A 16,034-nucleotide genomic window follows, 5' to 3' on the forward strand; every position below is an offset into this window, starting at 1 on the left:
TAAAATGAGGGCAAGTTTTTAGCAGAAAGAAACTGTAGTTGAGGAGTCTGAACTTACACCTGCCAAGGACAAGGCACTGGAAAACTAAGTAACATGGAGAAAGATACATAAATGTTGATGGCAGAATAATAGGAACAACCTTTTTTTTTTTTTTTGAATGCTCTTTTGCTTGCTTTGACTACTTACATGTGATGCTGCAGGGTCGGGTGAGAAGGTGGAATTTGGTCTATAGTCTGTTTGGTGCTGACATGGAAATGTGACTTTAGGCATCTGCCATTTTTCTGTGCTTGTATTGTTTTTTAGGTGCCTAGTCACCTGGGCCCAGGTCACTGCTTGTAGGCTGAGGCAGCACGAAGCCCTCTCTTGTTTTAAAAGGGTCAGAGAGCACCGTCTCCTAGTTGTGAGCTTTACTAAGTGGAGGGTGAAATTATTGAGAGCTGAACAGCAGGTGCTGGGAGAGAGAAACTACAAGTGGCAGGAACCCTCTCAGGGTAAAGCCTGTCACCGCTGGCGATTGGCCTCAAGAGGACAGCAAGCCCTGCGCCTAGGATCTGTGGCTACTATAAAACAGGTAAGAAAAGGTGAAGGTCCCTATGAGTCAGTTTTTCATAACTGCCTGTTCTCTCGTGAAGACCTCAGTGAGTCACTAAGTACTGAGATACAGTGACAAGGCTTTATATAAAAACCTGGTTTGACTCATGGTGACTGCTTAGTCCCTGCCTTGAAATTCTTTACAGACTGTGCACACAACTTCATCACCATAATCTGGCACCGATTGCAGCAACCATCTGGAGCACAGCAATAAGGAATGGGGACATTTTGACCAGAGAGATGAGAGCAGTCCTTCCTCTCTGCTCAAAGATGAGTTGGGATAATCGCTGTCCCTGCAGAGTTGAGCGAGCTGTCAGAGTTGCAGCTTTTTTCAAAAGACTCACAGCTAGCAAACCACAAAGAGGTCGATTGATTTGGAAGGGCTGAGTCATTCCTGCTGGGATCTCATCTGTGCAGTTTTCAGCCTGGGGTCTAGCACATTAAACTACCTGCAGGGATATGAACATAAATGTATCTCTAAGGCTAGTTTGTGTATGTGCTGTCTGTGCGCCTTGTGTTTAGTCATGGCTGCAGCTGTGTCATTTCTGTTTGCAGGCCTGCAACTACTGGACAAAAGCAGCTGCCTTTTCCCAGTGCTTACGGCAGTGCAGTACCCTGATAGGTGCTAGGAAGAGCAGGAAGATGTCTCTGTCTCGGTCCATGAGTAAGAAGATGTGCCTTCCTCTCTGTGTTTCATGGGGCCATGTGGGGAGTGTGAGTGAGGAGGGAAGGGGAGTAGTGTTTGCCAGCCTGATGACTGGGATTCCTCTGTGGAGTAGGTGCTCATGGCAGTCAAACTCTGACTGTGGGTTGCTTCTGTGTTCAGGAGCCAAAGGACTAAGGGCTCATGGCAGCTTTGATCTCTCCCTCTCTAGCTCTAAGGTTAGCTCCTGTGTGATTCCTCTTTTCTTTCCTAGAAAACAGAAGAGGCAGAGCAAAGGATTCGGCACCAGCTGCCCCTCTTGGGCTTTTTCCCAGTGCTATTCACCGCTGGCTGGTGATCTACAGAAACCAAAACAGGGCTGAAAGGCTGCTGTTCCCTCACCCGGTAGAGAGACCTGGTGTGTTAGGACCCTCTCCTGCACATGCAAGGATCCAGGAGAACAAAGCAGAGGTGGACTTGGAGGAGTGGGATGAGAAGTGGCTTGGGTAAGTGGAATGGAGGGCTCTGGGCTTCCTCTTGTTGCTGCCATCAGGGAAGGACTCCCTTGTAGGGCTGTTGAGCTGATAAAGTTTATTTTGCCCACTTACCTGCAGGAGGAAGTATCTGAGGTGGTGGCATCATACAGTGATACTTCGCCAGTGCCGGCGTGACAGGAGACTGCGCCGTCTAGCAAGAGGATGGCATCAGTGGAGAGAAGCCAGCAGGGTGGCAATACTGGCTCAGGTGTTGGTGAGTGTCTGGTACTGCTACCAAGGTGGCAGTGATGGGCAACCCTGCTCTGCTTGCAGCCTCACATATGTCCTGGGAGATGAGACCTGGGGATTTAACAAGTACCAGACTGCACCAGAAATCGTGGTTTGCTGCTGTGGCTACTTCTTCCATCTTCCTCTTTGAAATGCCAGCATGGTGGACTGGCATAGCCACATATTTAGTTGTGCTTTGCCCCATCTTACCAATGGGAAGCTGAGACAGGGTGATTTGTATAGATTGTCTGTAGTCAGTGCAAAAAGTTCATAGCAAGCATTACAATCTTTGTCCTCATCTGTGTTCCTGATACATCCCTCTGGTGTCTGCAGCCTACCAAGAGCTGTCATTTGGCTTCCCCTTCTGCTCAGGCATAGCCATCTACAGAACAGACCCATGTTCTATCTGGCTTCCTGGGCGTTAGCTGTGTGAGATGTGCTCTGACCTGCCCATGGGACAAGATGACGCATGTATAACGCGTGCATCCATAGTCTCTGAGGAGCTGTGCCAGAGCACTGATGGGGCACTGTCCTTTCCCCCAGGGTACTGTGACTTAATTAGTCACAATATTTGCAGGAGACAGTAGTTCAGCAAGGGCTTTGTTAGTAGTCTGCTTTGTTCATTATCAATGCAAAGTCATTCAAGAGGGACCCGGGAAAGGAACTGGAAGCAAGGTGGGAGTAGAGGGAAGTGAGGTAGTTTGCCTGCCAGAGCCCAAATAATCTGTGTATGGTCTCTTTTTCCTGGCAGGACAAGCAGCGGCTGATAGAAAAGGCCTGGAGGGTGTGGAGACGACGACATTTGCAAAGCTGTGTAGTGCAGAATTTTCTGGAGGAGGAAGCCAGGAGCCTACTATCTCAGGTTAGCATTTATGACTACTTTAATTCTGTGGACCTCAGTGAACCAAAAAGCACCCTAAAAGGACAACTGGTGTTCTTTGTATCTCCCTGCACAAAGTGCACTTGCTTAGGGAGAAGCTGAATACATCAAGGAGTGGGACTTGCCAGGGAAATAGCTTCCAGCTTTATATGGGTTCATCTTTGGGTGTTTTTCAAAGCTTTGTGTCAGTGGTTAATTTCCCTGATGTATGCCCCCTTCCTCACCACTACCAGAGATGTTAATCCACTAATCCCCTGCCTCTCAAGAGCCCACTCAGGGAAGAAACAGGCTCCACATTGGTGCAGGAGGACTGTGCTGACTTGCACCCCGGCACAGGCATATTGCTAGAAATTTAAGCAAGCAGGCAAACAAAGCCTTAGCGCTCAAATAGCCAGTTTGCTCCTCTGCCTGCTTCCCAAAGATCCATGCAGGATTAGGTCCTCCTTTAACAAGATGAGAGCAAGTAGTGTAATTAGACGGCAGAGGGGGCATTGGTCTTCTTTTTCTCACATTGATTTGTACTCTGCACTTCACTTAGTGGCTACAGGAACATAGGGGAGACTGGGAAGGGCTCTGAGAGAATGGTGGTGCAGTTGGTATAGCCATTGCTAGAGGAAAAGCTGTGTTTGTAGGTACTGTGAGGGTGGCTGCAACCCCTCAAGGGTAACCTGAGTGTTTTATTTTCCACTTTACTATTTAAGGCTTTTGGAAGGTGGCGCCAGCTAACAGCATTCCAGCTCAAGGACAAAGGACGCTGCTGAATGGTGGGGGCCTGCCTGCAGCTGCTGCTCATTTCGGGACACGTGGAGGATACAGCTGGCTGTCATAACAAAGAGCTGGTCCTGCACAAATCAAGAAAACCAATGTTCTGCTCATGTGATAAAAGCAGTGCTGCAGGCCAGAAGCACGATAGCCAAAGGACAACCAGGAAGAGATGGTACCTAGTGAAAGTTCTTCTTTAAGGGACTGATATCCTACCTCCCTAGAGGCACAGATTTGAGAAGTTATTCCCTTTTGTTGTGAGGTTGCATTCCCTTCTCCTCTGGACACCGATTTTGCTGGAGTGCTGATTAAAGATAAAAAAACACCTTATAGGCTCTCCCTTTACTCAGTGCTTTTTCCTGGACAGTTTAGTGTCACACAGGGGAATAAGCAAATACATCAGTCTTAGAGACGAGCAGGAGTCTGCCTGTGCAAACGCTACATCCTGTTGATTCCAAAGTCTGGACTGTCCTTGGTAGGTGTGAACACAGGTCTTGATTTTTAGATTTGTCTCTTTCCCTGGCTGGGGGGACTTCCCACATGGCTCCTACCTCCTCCCCCTATCTAGGTCCATCAGCTCTTCATTAAGCCTTTCGGTGGGTGGCCAACCTCTTGACTGCTTCCTGCTGGTTCCTTTCTGTGCTGAATGGGTTAGGGATGAAGAAACCTGCTGGGAACAGCTGAGCACCAAAAGCTTTGCTGAGGCAAGACAGGCGTGTCTGACCCCCAACCTTCCCATTACTTGCTTCTGTGATTGATGCCCTGTAATTACCCTGGATATATGAGCCCAGTCTCAGACAGCTGTAATGAGAGGGTCTGAAGAATCTGGAAAAGGCTTTTCTTCCTTGCTTGTTTGAAAGAGATGCTCACAGCGTGGCAGGGATCTCAAAATTCCACTGGGAACTGCCCCAAGGTCTTGTTTTCCTACCCTGTGGTAGCTTTGCAGGATTGTTAAGTACACAAAGCAGCCTCTGTAGCTCCCCCAACCCTTTATTTCAACGCTGTGGGGCCTAAGGCTGTTAAGAGTCATTAGGTCAGAAAAGATAGGCTCTTTTTCCCTACAGGCACTGGAAAAGGACCACCACAACTCCTGTGACCTTGCAGAACTGAGCCAGAGGTTGTAGGTGGTTGCTTTTGGTAAATTCTAGGATTTAAGCTTTCTTAAGCTTTGTCCATACTTTACTTAGGGCATGTGTTTAAAGGGAAGGCAGAACTGCCTCATAAACAATTGGTTTTCCTAAAATTTTCCCTTGTGCCAGGCTGATTAGTCTGCAAACAACATGAGTCTTTGCGACTTACAAGAGTATGGCCTAGTACAAGAGACAAGTTGTATTTGTGTATTATATTGTATTTAATCTAAGAAATAGTGCAATTCCTATTCAGTCTCATCCAGAAGTGAGATTCACATATTTATATTAAAAAGAAAACAGGAAATATAATAAAAGGAGAAAAGTTAGGGAGAAAATTTGAACCTTCTTCTGGAGTAAGTGCAAAAGAGCCTGATATGATCAGTTATGAAGAAATACATCTTAGGAGTGCAACATAAAAGCCACTTGAGCTTCTTTTCCAGGTTGGTAGCTGCTGAAATAACATAGGCACTGCTGACAGGAGTGTTTCTGCCCTCAAGGCAGCATTTCTGGCATGAGAAAGTTACCAGAATCCCACTGAGTTTTGTCACATTGATGCACAAGAGTTCTCTTGTTACTGGAATCAACATAGCCATGATTAGCACCTCTACATCCTGCAGAGCTGGCCTTCAAGCTCAGATTCAGGTAGTTCTGGCTATTGTTCAACGAGAAGTGATTAGGGAGCCTTTGTTTTGGGGATAGAACAGCACGTAGTGGAGGCAGATCAGAGAGCTAGCCTAGTCACTGGATTTAGGAGCGTGTGGTTCACCATCAGCACAGGAGCTGCTTTTTCTCTCTCTTCGCAGTCAATGGACGGAAGGAGGAAGTAAGGGAGTTGAAGAGGAATTTTCACTGCTGAGTCTGAGTATTCAACAGCTCAAAAGTATCATCCACAACCTGCCAGAGGCAGTTTTCAAGTGGGAAGTCATTGTCCACCAGGTTGACCAAGTAGTAGTTGTCATGGATGTACTGGATGATCATGCGAGATGGTGACTCCTCTTCATAGAGCTTGGCCCATTGCTCAATCCACAGTGCAAAGGCCTCATCCTGCCAAGGAAAAAAAAAAAAGTGTTGGCAATGGTGTAATGCACATGTCAGAGAGCTACATTTTCATATTACTTCAGTTAGCACAACCAGTGTTACACATGCCTTGCCAGCCTTCTCAGTAAAAATTGCAAGGAGCTTCATGCTTTCCAGTCAGTGGGAAGTGCCCAGAGCTGGAGACACGTTTGCAATAACGTGGCTCAATACTGCCCCTGTGCGTGTAAGAGGGGAGGGAGAGCTACTGCCCAGAACTCCGGGGCCCAGTACAGTGAGAGTGGTAGCTGCTAAGCCTCCAGTTACTGGGCTCTTGGTGTCCGAGAAGAGCTCTTGCAGGAGCAAAGTTCTCCTTACACTGAGGGAGTAGGAAGAGCAATATCTGGACCTCTGCAAGCTAATATCACAACAGTACTCAATTGTGAGAAGTGTCACAGACTAAAAACAAACCAGACGCTCTGAACTTCCAGGGCATCACAGCAATGTATCCAGCAGGAGGGAGGACTCACCTTCCAGGAGAGGAAGCTTACAGGATCCACTACAGTGGGCTGGATGATCTCTCTGCCTGGGAAGATGCCCCAGGTGACAGCATTGGGTTGCAGATCTGGAGCATTGGTGATATTCTGGCCCTGCCAAAGGAAGGAAAACCTTTCTGAAGCAGCTGCTGGAGGAGGGATTGAGTAAGTTGGAACAAGTGCCTTTAGTCTCTCCTTGTTAAGAGATCAGGCAGCTGCTACACATCACAGCTGACTTGCTTCACTTTCCCTTCCCTTGATCAGCCTTCACATCACACTTTCTTCATAGTGATATCTGAATCTTTGATATTTGCCTTTCTCCCAGGGTAGTGAAAGGAAAGTTTCCTGTAAACAACAGCCTACCTTGACATTGACAATGTGGTAGTTCACTCGCAATTCATACTTCTTCAGCACTTTGAGCAGTGCCGTGACGATCTCACTGGAGGTGAAGAACTCCAGGTATGCCTACAGGGAGGGATAGGGAAGGGCAAAGAAAATAAGAAGAGCCTTTACTCATGGTAGGGCTGGGACACATACAGGCAACCAAGAGAACAGCTGTACAGTCTGGGCTGCTTGGAAACCAGGCAGCTTAAGACTTTTATGTCCATTCCCAGAAAGGTGTACTACAGAGGATGCTTGAGCAAAGGGCAGAGCAAATCAGTAAGAGAGCTGGGGCGGTGGGGGGAGGAAATTGGGGAGAGCAGAGATAACGGCTCAGGAACAACCAGCTCAGGAAAGCTACAATCTTCCTGGTTTTCACCCACATAAAGAGGCAGGCTGGAATAAGCTCCAGAGAGCGTAACCACAACTGCTGTGCCTGGGAAGCAGTCTGTGCCAGACAGAGTGCTTAGAAGATGCCTCGAGCTTGACCTCTGTTCTACATGGTACCCTATGAACAGCAGTGTCCCGCCAAGGCAGCCCAGTCTGGCGGGTGCAGAAGTCAGGGGTCTCAGCTGGGCTCTCCCAAGCACCCTACCATTCCCTGTCCTCATCTTCTGTTCACAATTCTCCCTGTGTGCTTATACAACCTAATCCTGTACTTGCTCCGCGCTTGGCTGCTCCCAACAACGGCTTCCCCTCCTCTCATTTCCTGACTATTGTGTGAGATGACGGATTTCCCCTCACCTCGAGGGAATTTTTTCCTTTGAAAACATAACTGCATTTGCCATCTGCTGGTCTCATGGCTTTAGGGGTTTGGATCCCTTTTGAACAAGGCTGCTTTGTTTCCTAGTATGAGCCACTTGCTTCGCATTTACCTTGATGGGAGATTCCTATCACAGCCATTAGTGGCAAGACTCTAGGGCCTGAAAATGCATGACAGTAGGAGGCAGGCATGGGAGATAAGGCTGCTTGCAGGCTAGAGAAGGAACCTGGCAGCTGTCTGAACAGCACAGTGGTAGTGCTGTGGGGTGGGGGTAATTCGTGGAGAACTCTGCCTTAGAGAAGGACAGATGGGGAAATTTTTAAATGCCCAGTTACTACCACGAGGAGCTGGACAGTAGAGATACTACTTCATTGATTCCTATCTTATGAAAAACCTGGGTGCTTCCTGCATCACTGAATGGGATCAGATGCAGTGGGCAGGCAGGTGTTTGTACCTAAAACTTCATAGCCCTGCTCTAGAAAGAAATTACTTGCTGAGGGTAAAAACAAGAAACTCTATAGATGTCTTGAGGTGGGGGAAAACAGCTATGAAGTAAGCCATAGAGATGACACAGTCTGTCTCTTAAGACACCAAAGGAGCTTTGCCTCATCTCAGCAAGAAGGCGTTAAGATAAGGAGCAGGCAGAAGGATTATCTGGCTGAAAGCCTAGGACCTCCCTTCCTAGCAGAGACTGAACTGGGTCATAACTCTTTGCTGCCTAGCCCAGAGTAGTGCAGTACCTTTTGGAAGACATAACCCCCACTGGGGCCCCAGCCTACAATGGGGTCTGTGGATGGTTTGCCATTGATGTTTGGCTGGGAGTTGATGGTCAGGATTCCTCGTCGGTTAACCTTCTCCAGCTGCTCCTTCAGAAGGTTGGTTTCAGTGGCAAGAGGGTCATCATTCCAAGGCATACACGTAACCTACCATGAGGAGAAAGGATGGCTCACAATGGATGTAACAACCCTTTTGCTACCATCTGGATGTTGAACAAACTCAGAAGTGCCCTATTGGTCTCAAACACACCTACTTCGGGACAGAATTCCCAGGTTTGGTTCAAGGGGCAGGATATCCTCAACTCTTAAGAATGACTGCTGAAGTCTATTGGTACTGGTTCTGTCATACCATAGCAGCTTTCCTTTTACGTTGAGCCCTAGCTCTGGCTGTTGGATTTCCTTCAGCAGCTATCTCAGGACGTCCTTTTGGATAGGGAAGTGCCAATTCTTGTTTAGAAGAACAATGTGGGACCAGGAGCAAGAGGAAATATGCACTATTGTCTGTGGCACACTGACCATCCCCTCCTGAGCCATCACTCACCTTGTGCCCGTTCTTGTTGGGTTCTCCGGTGATATAACACGTGAACACCTCAAAGACGCTTTCCTCACCAGTCAGCTCTTCTCCCCACATCTTCAGAAGCTCCTCTCGGGGAGACTTGCTCTTCAGGTAGAAGAGGTAATAGTCCTTCAGTTCCCCAAAGGCTGGAGAGGAGGAGTTACCCCTGTAAGGGGACCAGACACAGGATTAACAGGCCACTGAGGAAGATGAGCTGATTTGGTGATGCAGGAAGACAGCCACCCAGGAAGAGAAGTATCCAACAAAATCCACCTAGAGACCAAAAGCCTCAACATCTTGGTGCCATTCTCCTCACTTCATTCAAATCCAAGCAACTGGGGACCACTTCGTTAAGAAGCCACCTGTTCTGTCAAGCCCAAAGCGTGCCCAGGTCACCCGCTAATGACAGACATCAACTGTGGAGCAGGCTTTCATACCACACTTCTACCTCACTGCCACTGCAGGCTGACAGCTTACCATCGGCCATTGGGGAAATCATCCCATTCTTGAGTTCGATAGATGTAACTCTTTGGCCTAGAGGCCCAGAAGATTGGCCGAACATCTTCAACTCTTCTCTTGGGGTGAGCACTGACTGCCCAGGGCAGAGGCCGCCTGGATGGGAGGAGCAGATGTTAACACAATTCCTCTGCAGACTTTCCACTAGAGGCCAGAAGCCCTTCCCTGGGAGAATTTTGCCTCTGGGGAGAGCAAGTAACAGGGGCTGAAAAGAGTACTATTTGTCAAGAAGTAGGACAGAAAACTCTTCTTCCTTTATGGAAAATCTTCTCCCACCCAGTTCCCTCACAGGATGCTCAGTAGATGTCTATTAAATGGTTAAATACAGGACTGACAACTGAAATTGTATGAGGTAAGGGAAAAGCACTGTGTGAAGCTATTTTTAACACGAAGAAAATACAGCTATCCGTTTTCCTTTGCTCCTCTTGTCTATGCTGAAGCCTGTGGACTCAGAGAAAAGTCCACATGCCCTTTATCAGCTGTAAAGAACCCTAGAAATCCACAGCAGGAGCTTACATAGCACCTAGTCTGTAAGAGGTGTTGTGACAGACCTTAAAAAACATGTTTCTTCCAAGTGGCAGCTTTAAGAGTTCAGGTTTTTAAAGTTCCAGAACAGGCTACTTTAAAGCCATTTGACTAAAACAAATTCCTCCTTCATCTGTCCCCTCTAATCCTCACAGCTTTTGTCAGACACCTGCAGGAAGGGTGAACTTCTAAATGCAGAAAGGTGCTAAAAAAAAACCACCCCAAAAAACTACCAGCAGACAAGAGGTGCTAACCCATCCATTGCTTGAGCCTTCAGTAGATGGGATGGATGGATGGATGTGAAAGAGGAACTCACAGAAGCCAGCATATTCTGCTCACCTGGGGTCCTCCGTCCATAGGCCCAGGCGCTTAAGGACTTCAGTAGTAGCCACTTCCCGATTGAGAGTGTAAAAATGGAGCCCATGCACCATGCCACTATCCAACAGCTCCCGGCACATGGACACTGCCTGCTCCACCCCAAAGTTCCGGATAGCTGCATCATTGTCCTTGATGGGTTCAATCACATCTTTGATTTCTTGAGGCACTTCCAACTTGGAGAGCTTCACCAGCTGGCGCAGGGAGTGGTAACCCTGGATGAGGATGCAGGGGATTTTCATTTTTCCAAGGCCCTTAACACAGGTACTTGATCTCGATTTTGTGGAGGGAGACTTAGAATTGGGGCTCCTGGATTCTACTCCTAGGCCCCATCTCTAGGATGGTAACACAGTCCTGGTAACGTCACTTTAGGTGATTTCTTCCCATTTCTTTGCCTGAGCCTAGCATGCTGCCAGTGATGACTAACACCTTAGGACTGGTAGACCATTGTCTTTTATATCCCTTTTTGCCATATGGGCACAGAAAACCTTTTAGGCTTGTTATTACAGGACAAGGAGTTTAATTTGGCAAGCCATGTCCAGATTTATCACACGTTTAGCACTCTCACTTCCCAGAAATTTTGCGGAGGATATTTAGAGACCTCCCTCAGCTCCTGACCCACAAACACCTAACATCCTGGATCCTTATTCCCTCCCCAAACCAGTATTACTGGATTTCACCTGTATGGGGAAGATGCCAGGAATAACGGGGCAGGTGATGCCAATGGCTTGACAGTCCTTCATGAACTTGAGGAAGGTCTCTGATCGGAAGAAAAGCTGTGTAATGATGAAATCTGCCCCAGCAAAGACTTTCTCCTTCAGGTACCTCAGGTCTGCCTCATAGCTCTCTGCTTCAGGATGACCCTTGGGGTAGCCTTTGGAGGGGAAAGAGAAAAAACAAGTGAAATCCTGGTGGTCAGGACAACACGCTAGAAATTAGAAAGCAGCCAATCTGATTGTGCTGTCACTTACAGCCCAGGTCCACAGAGGAACTGCTGAGTTGATTTCCCCATCTCAGGCCCTACTCCACACTGTGCAGTGAAAGACATTTACCTGCCACACAGATGTCAAAGTAATCATCAAATTCATTGCGAATGTGCTTAACCAGGTCAGCAGCATAGTTGAAGCCATCTACTTCTTCCTCCCATTCCTCACCAACCGGATCTGAAAAGAGAACAAATGCACAGCTCTCTCCAACTATTTGCTGGGCTCAGATCTGCTAGTGCTCTAAAAACCTCCTGCTATCAAAAGGAAGAAAAGATGAAACCTCCAAGTTTGCAGTTTTACCCATGGACTGCTTTTGTCTACCCTTGAGCTGAAGGGAATGCTAACAAAGGGATCAAGAGAAATGCAGTCTCAACATTTAATTCCCATAGCAGAAGGAGCCTCTAAATCTTTATTTCTCCATTTTTACTCTGGAGTTGAACACAATGGCAATACAACCTCAGCCTTACACATCACAGGACAAAAGGATTCACCTCCACGCAATGCCATGATGTTCTTCAACCCAAGCCGCTTGGCCTTCTGCAGATGCCCTGTGATGTCATCCTTGGTCTGATTGCAGCATGTCATGTGCAGGATGGTCTCCAGGCCACAGTAGTTGACGGCAGTGTTGGCAATAATCATGGAAGAAGTCTCCTTGTCAGATCCTGGGTCCCCTGCGGGGTGCCATGTCACATCAATGAAGAGTGGACCACCTGCTCCCATGCGGTCAAACCTGTGGATTTTAGAGCTGTGTTAGCCTACCACGTAGCCAACTCCCCTCCCTTTGCCTTGGATATCTTGCTCATTGCTGGAATGCCAGCAACAGACAGACAGAGCTTGGATGACAGCAGTGTGAGAGACCAAGAAAGGTGTTGAACTAGGAGTTTAGTAAGTGGCCAACATAAATAAGGAAAGTCATCCTTTAAGACTGTATGAGGAGGAGCTTACAATCTTTTTGAAGAAGAGGCAACTTAAATGTTTTCTGTAGAATAAACTTCCTCCCAGCATGCTCTATGAGAGTGATATATCTTCTGATAGACAGCAATGCAAGTCCCATTCCTTTTGGGATGGGAGACTATGCTGCAACTCCCTGTTCCCAGCTTTAACTGTAGAGGCCACAAAAATCAAAAGATGGATCAGATCTCTGTTGTGTTCCCAAGTGTGCCTAACAGAAGAAACAAAGGCTCCCCTAACTTGTCTCTCCTCTGCTCTGGGTTGGAACAGGCCCTTCTGTTTAAAGAAAACCTGGCACTGGCATACAGCAGTTACAAAGAGAGTTATGAAAGTCCCTCTTCTCCCCCAAGTGAGTACATGGTGGCTCCTGGGGCTCCCCACTGGGCTCCAGGATAACCTTTACCTCTGGGGACACCTATCTCAAGAGGCTAAAACTGTAGTGCTCAGTAATAGAGGCACAAACCATAGTGGCTGGATGTTCCTGAAAATAAGTGGGAGTCTCTGTTCCAGAGACTTGGGCACACTGTCCATAATAAATATTCTCTGTTTTAATAGGTACTTTTCTGCTCTATTGTCGCCCAGCACTGCTTCAGCCCCAGAGCATGACAGTGGAGTTGCTCCATCTTCACAGAGCATGGGAGAGGGGAAACAGTCTGGTCCCCTCAGTAACCCCATCATGACACTTAACTCTTCAGGGCTTCCAAGGAAGACAAGTTACCTGGTGTCCATTACCCTCCTCAGCAGGAAAGCACAGCCCCATTACCTGCTTCGTCACCTGGAAGGGGAGACAGAGCATGGGGCAGAGCCTGCCTCATTAGCTATTTCCCAGCCCTCCACCAAAGACACTTAATCTCTCCCCTCTTCCACCCTGCAGCCCTCACCTGGAGATGAGATTGACAGCAGCATTGGCTGTGCGTGGTGGGAAGAACTCCAAGGAGAACCACTTGTCTCCAGACTCCTGCCGTCGACGCATCTTCTCCCGCAGTCGCTCATGACGGTCGGCATCGAGGATGGGGGTGGAGCAGCGTGAGCTGTCCTTGGAGCTCTCACTCCCACTACTGCTGCCACCATCAGACTTGGAGCTGGAACTGGCACTGCAGGTATGCTGGGTCTCATTGACCATGGTGAGCTATCTGGAGGAGGGGAACAGAAGGAGCAGGACACAGATCTCAGCAAGGAGCAGTTACTGCTGGGGTGGGCAGCAGATGATGAAAAGGAAGCCTATACCAAGACCCAACATTAATCATCATCAAGGAGTCCCTCTTGCCAGCCTTGCTGTAAGCTGTAGTCGGGGATCTGGTGAAAACACAATAAAATGTGTGTTTAGATAGTGCTGACAGAAATAGCACAGCAGATGGCGTCATGCCACTTTGATGCAGCTCTTCTGTGCCTGCTGGGTCAAAGTTGGCTATCAAACGAGTCCGATCAACACCACTTTTGCCCTGACAACAACTTAGCAAGCCATGATACCCATGTGCATCAAGTGAGGGCCTCTTTGATCTTATGGCCTCAGGCTGGACATGCCAGCAGACTTTTTTTATTTTTCCCCTACAGCAGCTGCTTCTTGGACTGTATCCATCTTCAGAGTTTCCATTCTGTTTGTTCCCAAATGGCAGTGCTTCTTTACAGTGTAAGTAGGAGAGCAAGTGCTAATGGGGCAAATACACAAGACTTCACAAACTATTCCTATGTCAGAAAAAAAGTGAAGAATCCTCTCTGATCAGACCATCCCCACTAATGCCATCCTTTATTTTGTCTTTGCTGGCATCAGACAGCTGCATTTCTAACCGTTAGCCTTCTTCCACAAGACACACCATCTCCACAGACAGCGGTCCCCTATGCCAATACCACTGCACACACTCGGCTCTTTTCTTTACCAGATAGGCTGTTCACGCTCCTTTCCTCACCAATTGTGGCTGTTTGGAAACAAGGTCAGCAGATGCCATCCCCTTCTCTCTGCCTTGTAACATGATCAGCTGTGCTTGCTTGCCTTCACAGAAAGGAAAACAGCACTGCAAGCCAGTGGGTCTAGGATGCCTAACTCCACTTACCTCCCAAAAGTGTTTCACCCTATGCTTTTAAAATGAGGTAGCAATTATAGATAATTAGAGAAGAGCTGCCATAAAATTTGGATCCACGTTATTTGCTTATGTGCCTGCCAAAACTTAAAATTGGCACTGGAAAGCAGCAAGCTGTCCAAGCATTATGTAATATTGGAGCCTGTTTTGGAGGAAATGGTTGCTTGAACTAGTGTGCACTCTGTCCTTATCATAAGCTATGTGGGTTCAGGTCTCCAAGAAGACTTTGAACTAATCTTCTACTGTTTACACTGAGTTGCCAATCAAACAAAACCCTTTGGGAGAAAGTCTACTTTTACCACCTGGGGACCTCTCCAGCTGGCAGGAGATATGAGGAAGAAGCGCAGGCCTTCTGCTGCCAAGAGGAATTGGGAGACTTAAATCTCATGTGTACCAACATAGCAGGCCATAGTAAAAATCAGCATCACGGACCTATTAACAAGTGAAGCAAAAGCAACTGGGTGCACAGTAACAGCCCTGACCAAGCTCTCTCAAAGGACTTTGCCTGACATCCACGTGGCACTAATCTGAGAGAATCAGCCCAAAGCATATGCTGGTGATTAAGCTAGTGGCACAAAATCATGTGCGGTCAACTCCCGATATCTCACTTCTAGCAAGCACACCACAGCACCATAGGCAAATCAAAGGACCTCTGTTTTCCCACTTAAGATTTAACACCCATCACAAGGGAAGGGTTCGTGTGTCAAGGTCTCTGTAGGATGACACTTGCTGTTGAGGAGAGGTCCTTATGTTACTGGCAATCTAGAACCACAAAGACAGGAGCAAGGCCCCACTTAAATTTTGTCTACAGGCAGCATTTGGAGCAGTTTCCTCACCATCAGATACATCACAGATTTGCTGACAGAAGCTTGCAGTTATTGCAAAGAGAAAAAAGACTTTCTAAAGAGCAAAACCTGTTGCAAAATAAGACAGTCTTAAACACCCATCAACTCCGTTGGGTCAGCACTCCCGCTCCTCTGTCTCTACCACGGTGCAGAGCTCAGAGCAAACATCTGTGGCCCAGCACACTGATGCTGATCAGCGCGGACGTGCCTGTTGCATTTACCTGATGCTGGTGTTGCCCATTTGCTTCGCTGTAGGGTATTTTTACTGCTTCCAGGCCTGAGCTGGCACCCACACACGCAGTCTGGAGGTCTGCATCCTCCTAAGCTTAGTTTTACCACTCACGCTACACTCGGCTGCTCAGATGTACACTTCACATGGGCTGTTTGAGCCTGCCAGGGACTCGTCCGGGACCTTGATGTCCTGGGCCATGGCATCGGGCTGACAGCCCTACGGGGCAGACAAGGGGCCTGCGGTTGGATCTACCGCCTCGCCGACGGGCCAGCTGATGGGGCAGCCACGGAAAGGCCGGTGGGAAAGGACCGGGGGGGGGGAGCCCGGTGCCCCCGCCGGCTGCCGGGGGCGAAGAGGTGCCAGCAGCGCCGGCGGGGGGGTCGTCCCTGCGCCGCAGCCGGGCTCGGGGCCAGGCAAGGGATCAAGCCGCAGCCCGATCGTTCCTTCACCTCAGCTGAACCCGCTGGGAGCAGGGGCTCGGCCCGAAGCAGCCGGCGGGCAGACCGGGCCGCGGCGCAGCGGCAGCCTAGCCCGGAATCGCGGCTCGGTCTGCCGCGGGGACTCCCCAGGCGGCGGGGGCAGGGATCAGCGTCCCGTCAGTGTCCCCCCCTTTTTCCCGGGTCCCCGCTCACCTCCCGGCGGTGCTAGGCGCTGCGCATCGCGGGCGGCCCCATCCCGCGGCGCTTTAAGGCGGGGCGGGACGGGGCGGGGCGGGTCGCGTGGTGCTTCC

At 48.7% G+C, this 16,034-nt stretch overlaps 2 protein-coding genes across 8 annotated transcripts in view; one reads left to right on the forward strand and one right to left on the reverse strand.

Moving 5' to 3' along the window:
* The window catches only part of C1H1orf167 (chromosome 1 C1orf167 homolog), a 20,539-nt gene extending 14,231 nt beyond the window's left edge, over positions 1–6,308 (forward strand). For 3 of the 4 annotated variants that reach the window (XM_049796499.1, XM_049796694.1, XM_049796624.1), the window contains exons 16-21: positions 304–571; positions 1,147–1,255; positions 1,509–1,740; positions 1,849–1,984; positions 2,750–2,860; positions 3,580–3,961. In XM_049796499.1, coding sequence (XP_049652456.1) covers positions 304–571; positions 1,147–1,255; positions 1,509–1,740; positions 1,849–1,984; positions 2,750–2,860; positions 3,580–3,639 — 916 coding nt within the window. In that variant the 3' untranslated portion in view covers positions 3,640–3,961. Of the gene's footprint in view, positions 1–303; positions 572–1,146; positions 1,256–1,508; positions 1,741–1,848; positions 1,985–2,749; positions 2,861–3,579; positions 3,962–6,275 lie in introns of those variants that run through there. The other variant, XR_007505192.1, reaches the window with a different exon arrangement.
* MTHFR (methylenetetrahydrofolate reductase) lies at positions 4,981–16,018 on the reverse strand. 4 transcript variants are annotated; one of them, XM_049796966.1, is made up of 13 exons: positions 15,937–16,012; positions 15,294–15,520; positions 13,031–13,282; positions 11,690–11,928; positions 11,265–11,375; positions 10,893–11,086; positions 10,177–10,427; positions 9,274–9,408; positions 8,782–8,962; positions 8,205–8,387; positions 6,684–6,785; positions 6,315–6,434; positions 4,981–5,814 (listed from the first exon to the last, which is right to left on the reverse strand). In XM_049796966.1, the coding sequence occupies exons 3-13, from the start codon at positions 13,270–13,272 to the stop codon at positions 5,617–5,619; spliced, it is 1,956 nt and encodes a 651-aa protein (XP_049652923.1). In that variant the 5' UTR covers positions 13,273–13,282; positions 15,294–15,520; positions 15,937–16,012; the 3' UTR covers positions 4,981–5,616. The 4 variants fall into 4 exon arrangements, with proteins under 4 accessions (XP_049652923.1, XP_049652819.1, XP_049652995.1 ...); XM_049796862.1 differs by lacking the exon at positions 15,294–15,520 and having other exon boundaries at positions 15,937–16,018; XM_049797038.1 differs by lacking the exons at positions 15,294–15,520; positions 15,937–16,012 and adding an exon at positions 12,868–12,924 and having other exon boundaries at positions 13,031–13,132.
* Between the last annotated feature and the right edge of the window lie 16 nt (positions 16,019–16,034).

Source organism: Accipiter gentilis, chromosome 1, assembly GCF_929443795.1.
Source record: "Accipiter gentilis chromosome 1, bAccGen1.1, whole genome shotgun sequence".
In the NCBI taxonomy this organism is placed as follows: Eukaryota; Metazoa; Chordata; class Aves; order Accipitriformes; family Accipitridae; genus Astur; species Astur gentilis.

What these genes read in the sequence shown, in the direction of transcription:
- MTHFR (XM_049796862.1), bottom strand. Translation starts at nt 13,272, where the DNA reads ATGGTCAATGAGACCCAGCATACCTGCAGTGCCAGTTCCAGCTCCAAG. An exon ending in CCAACAAGAACGGGCACAAG is followed by an intron (nt 8,388 to 8,781) that starts GTGAGTGATGGC and finishes TCCTCATGGTAG; the next exon opens with GTTACGTGTATGCCTTGGAA. An exon ending in GGGGTTATGTCTTCCAAAAG is followed by an intron (nt 6,786 to 8,204) that starts GTACTGCACTAC and finishes CCCTCCCTGTAG; the next exon opens with GCATACCTGGAGTTCTTCAC.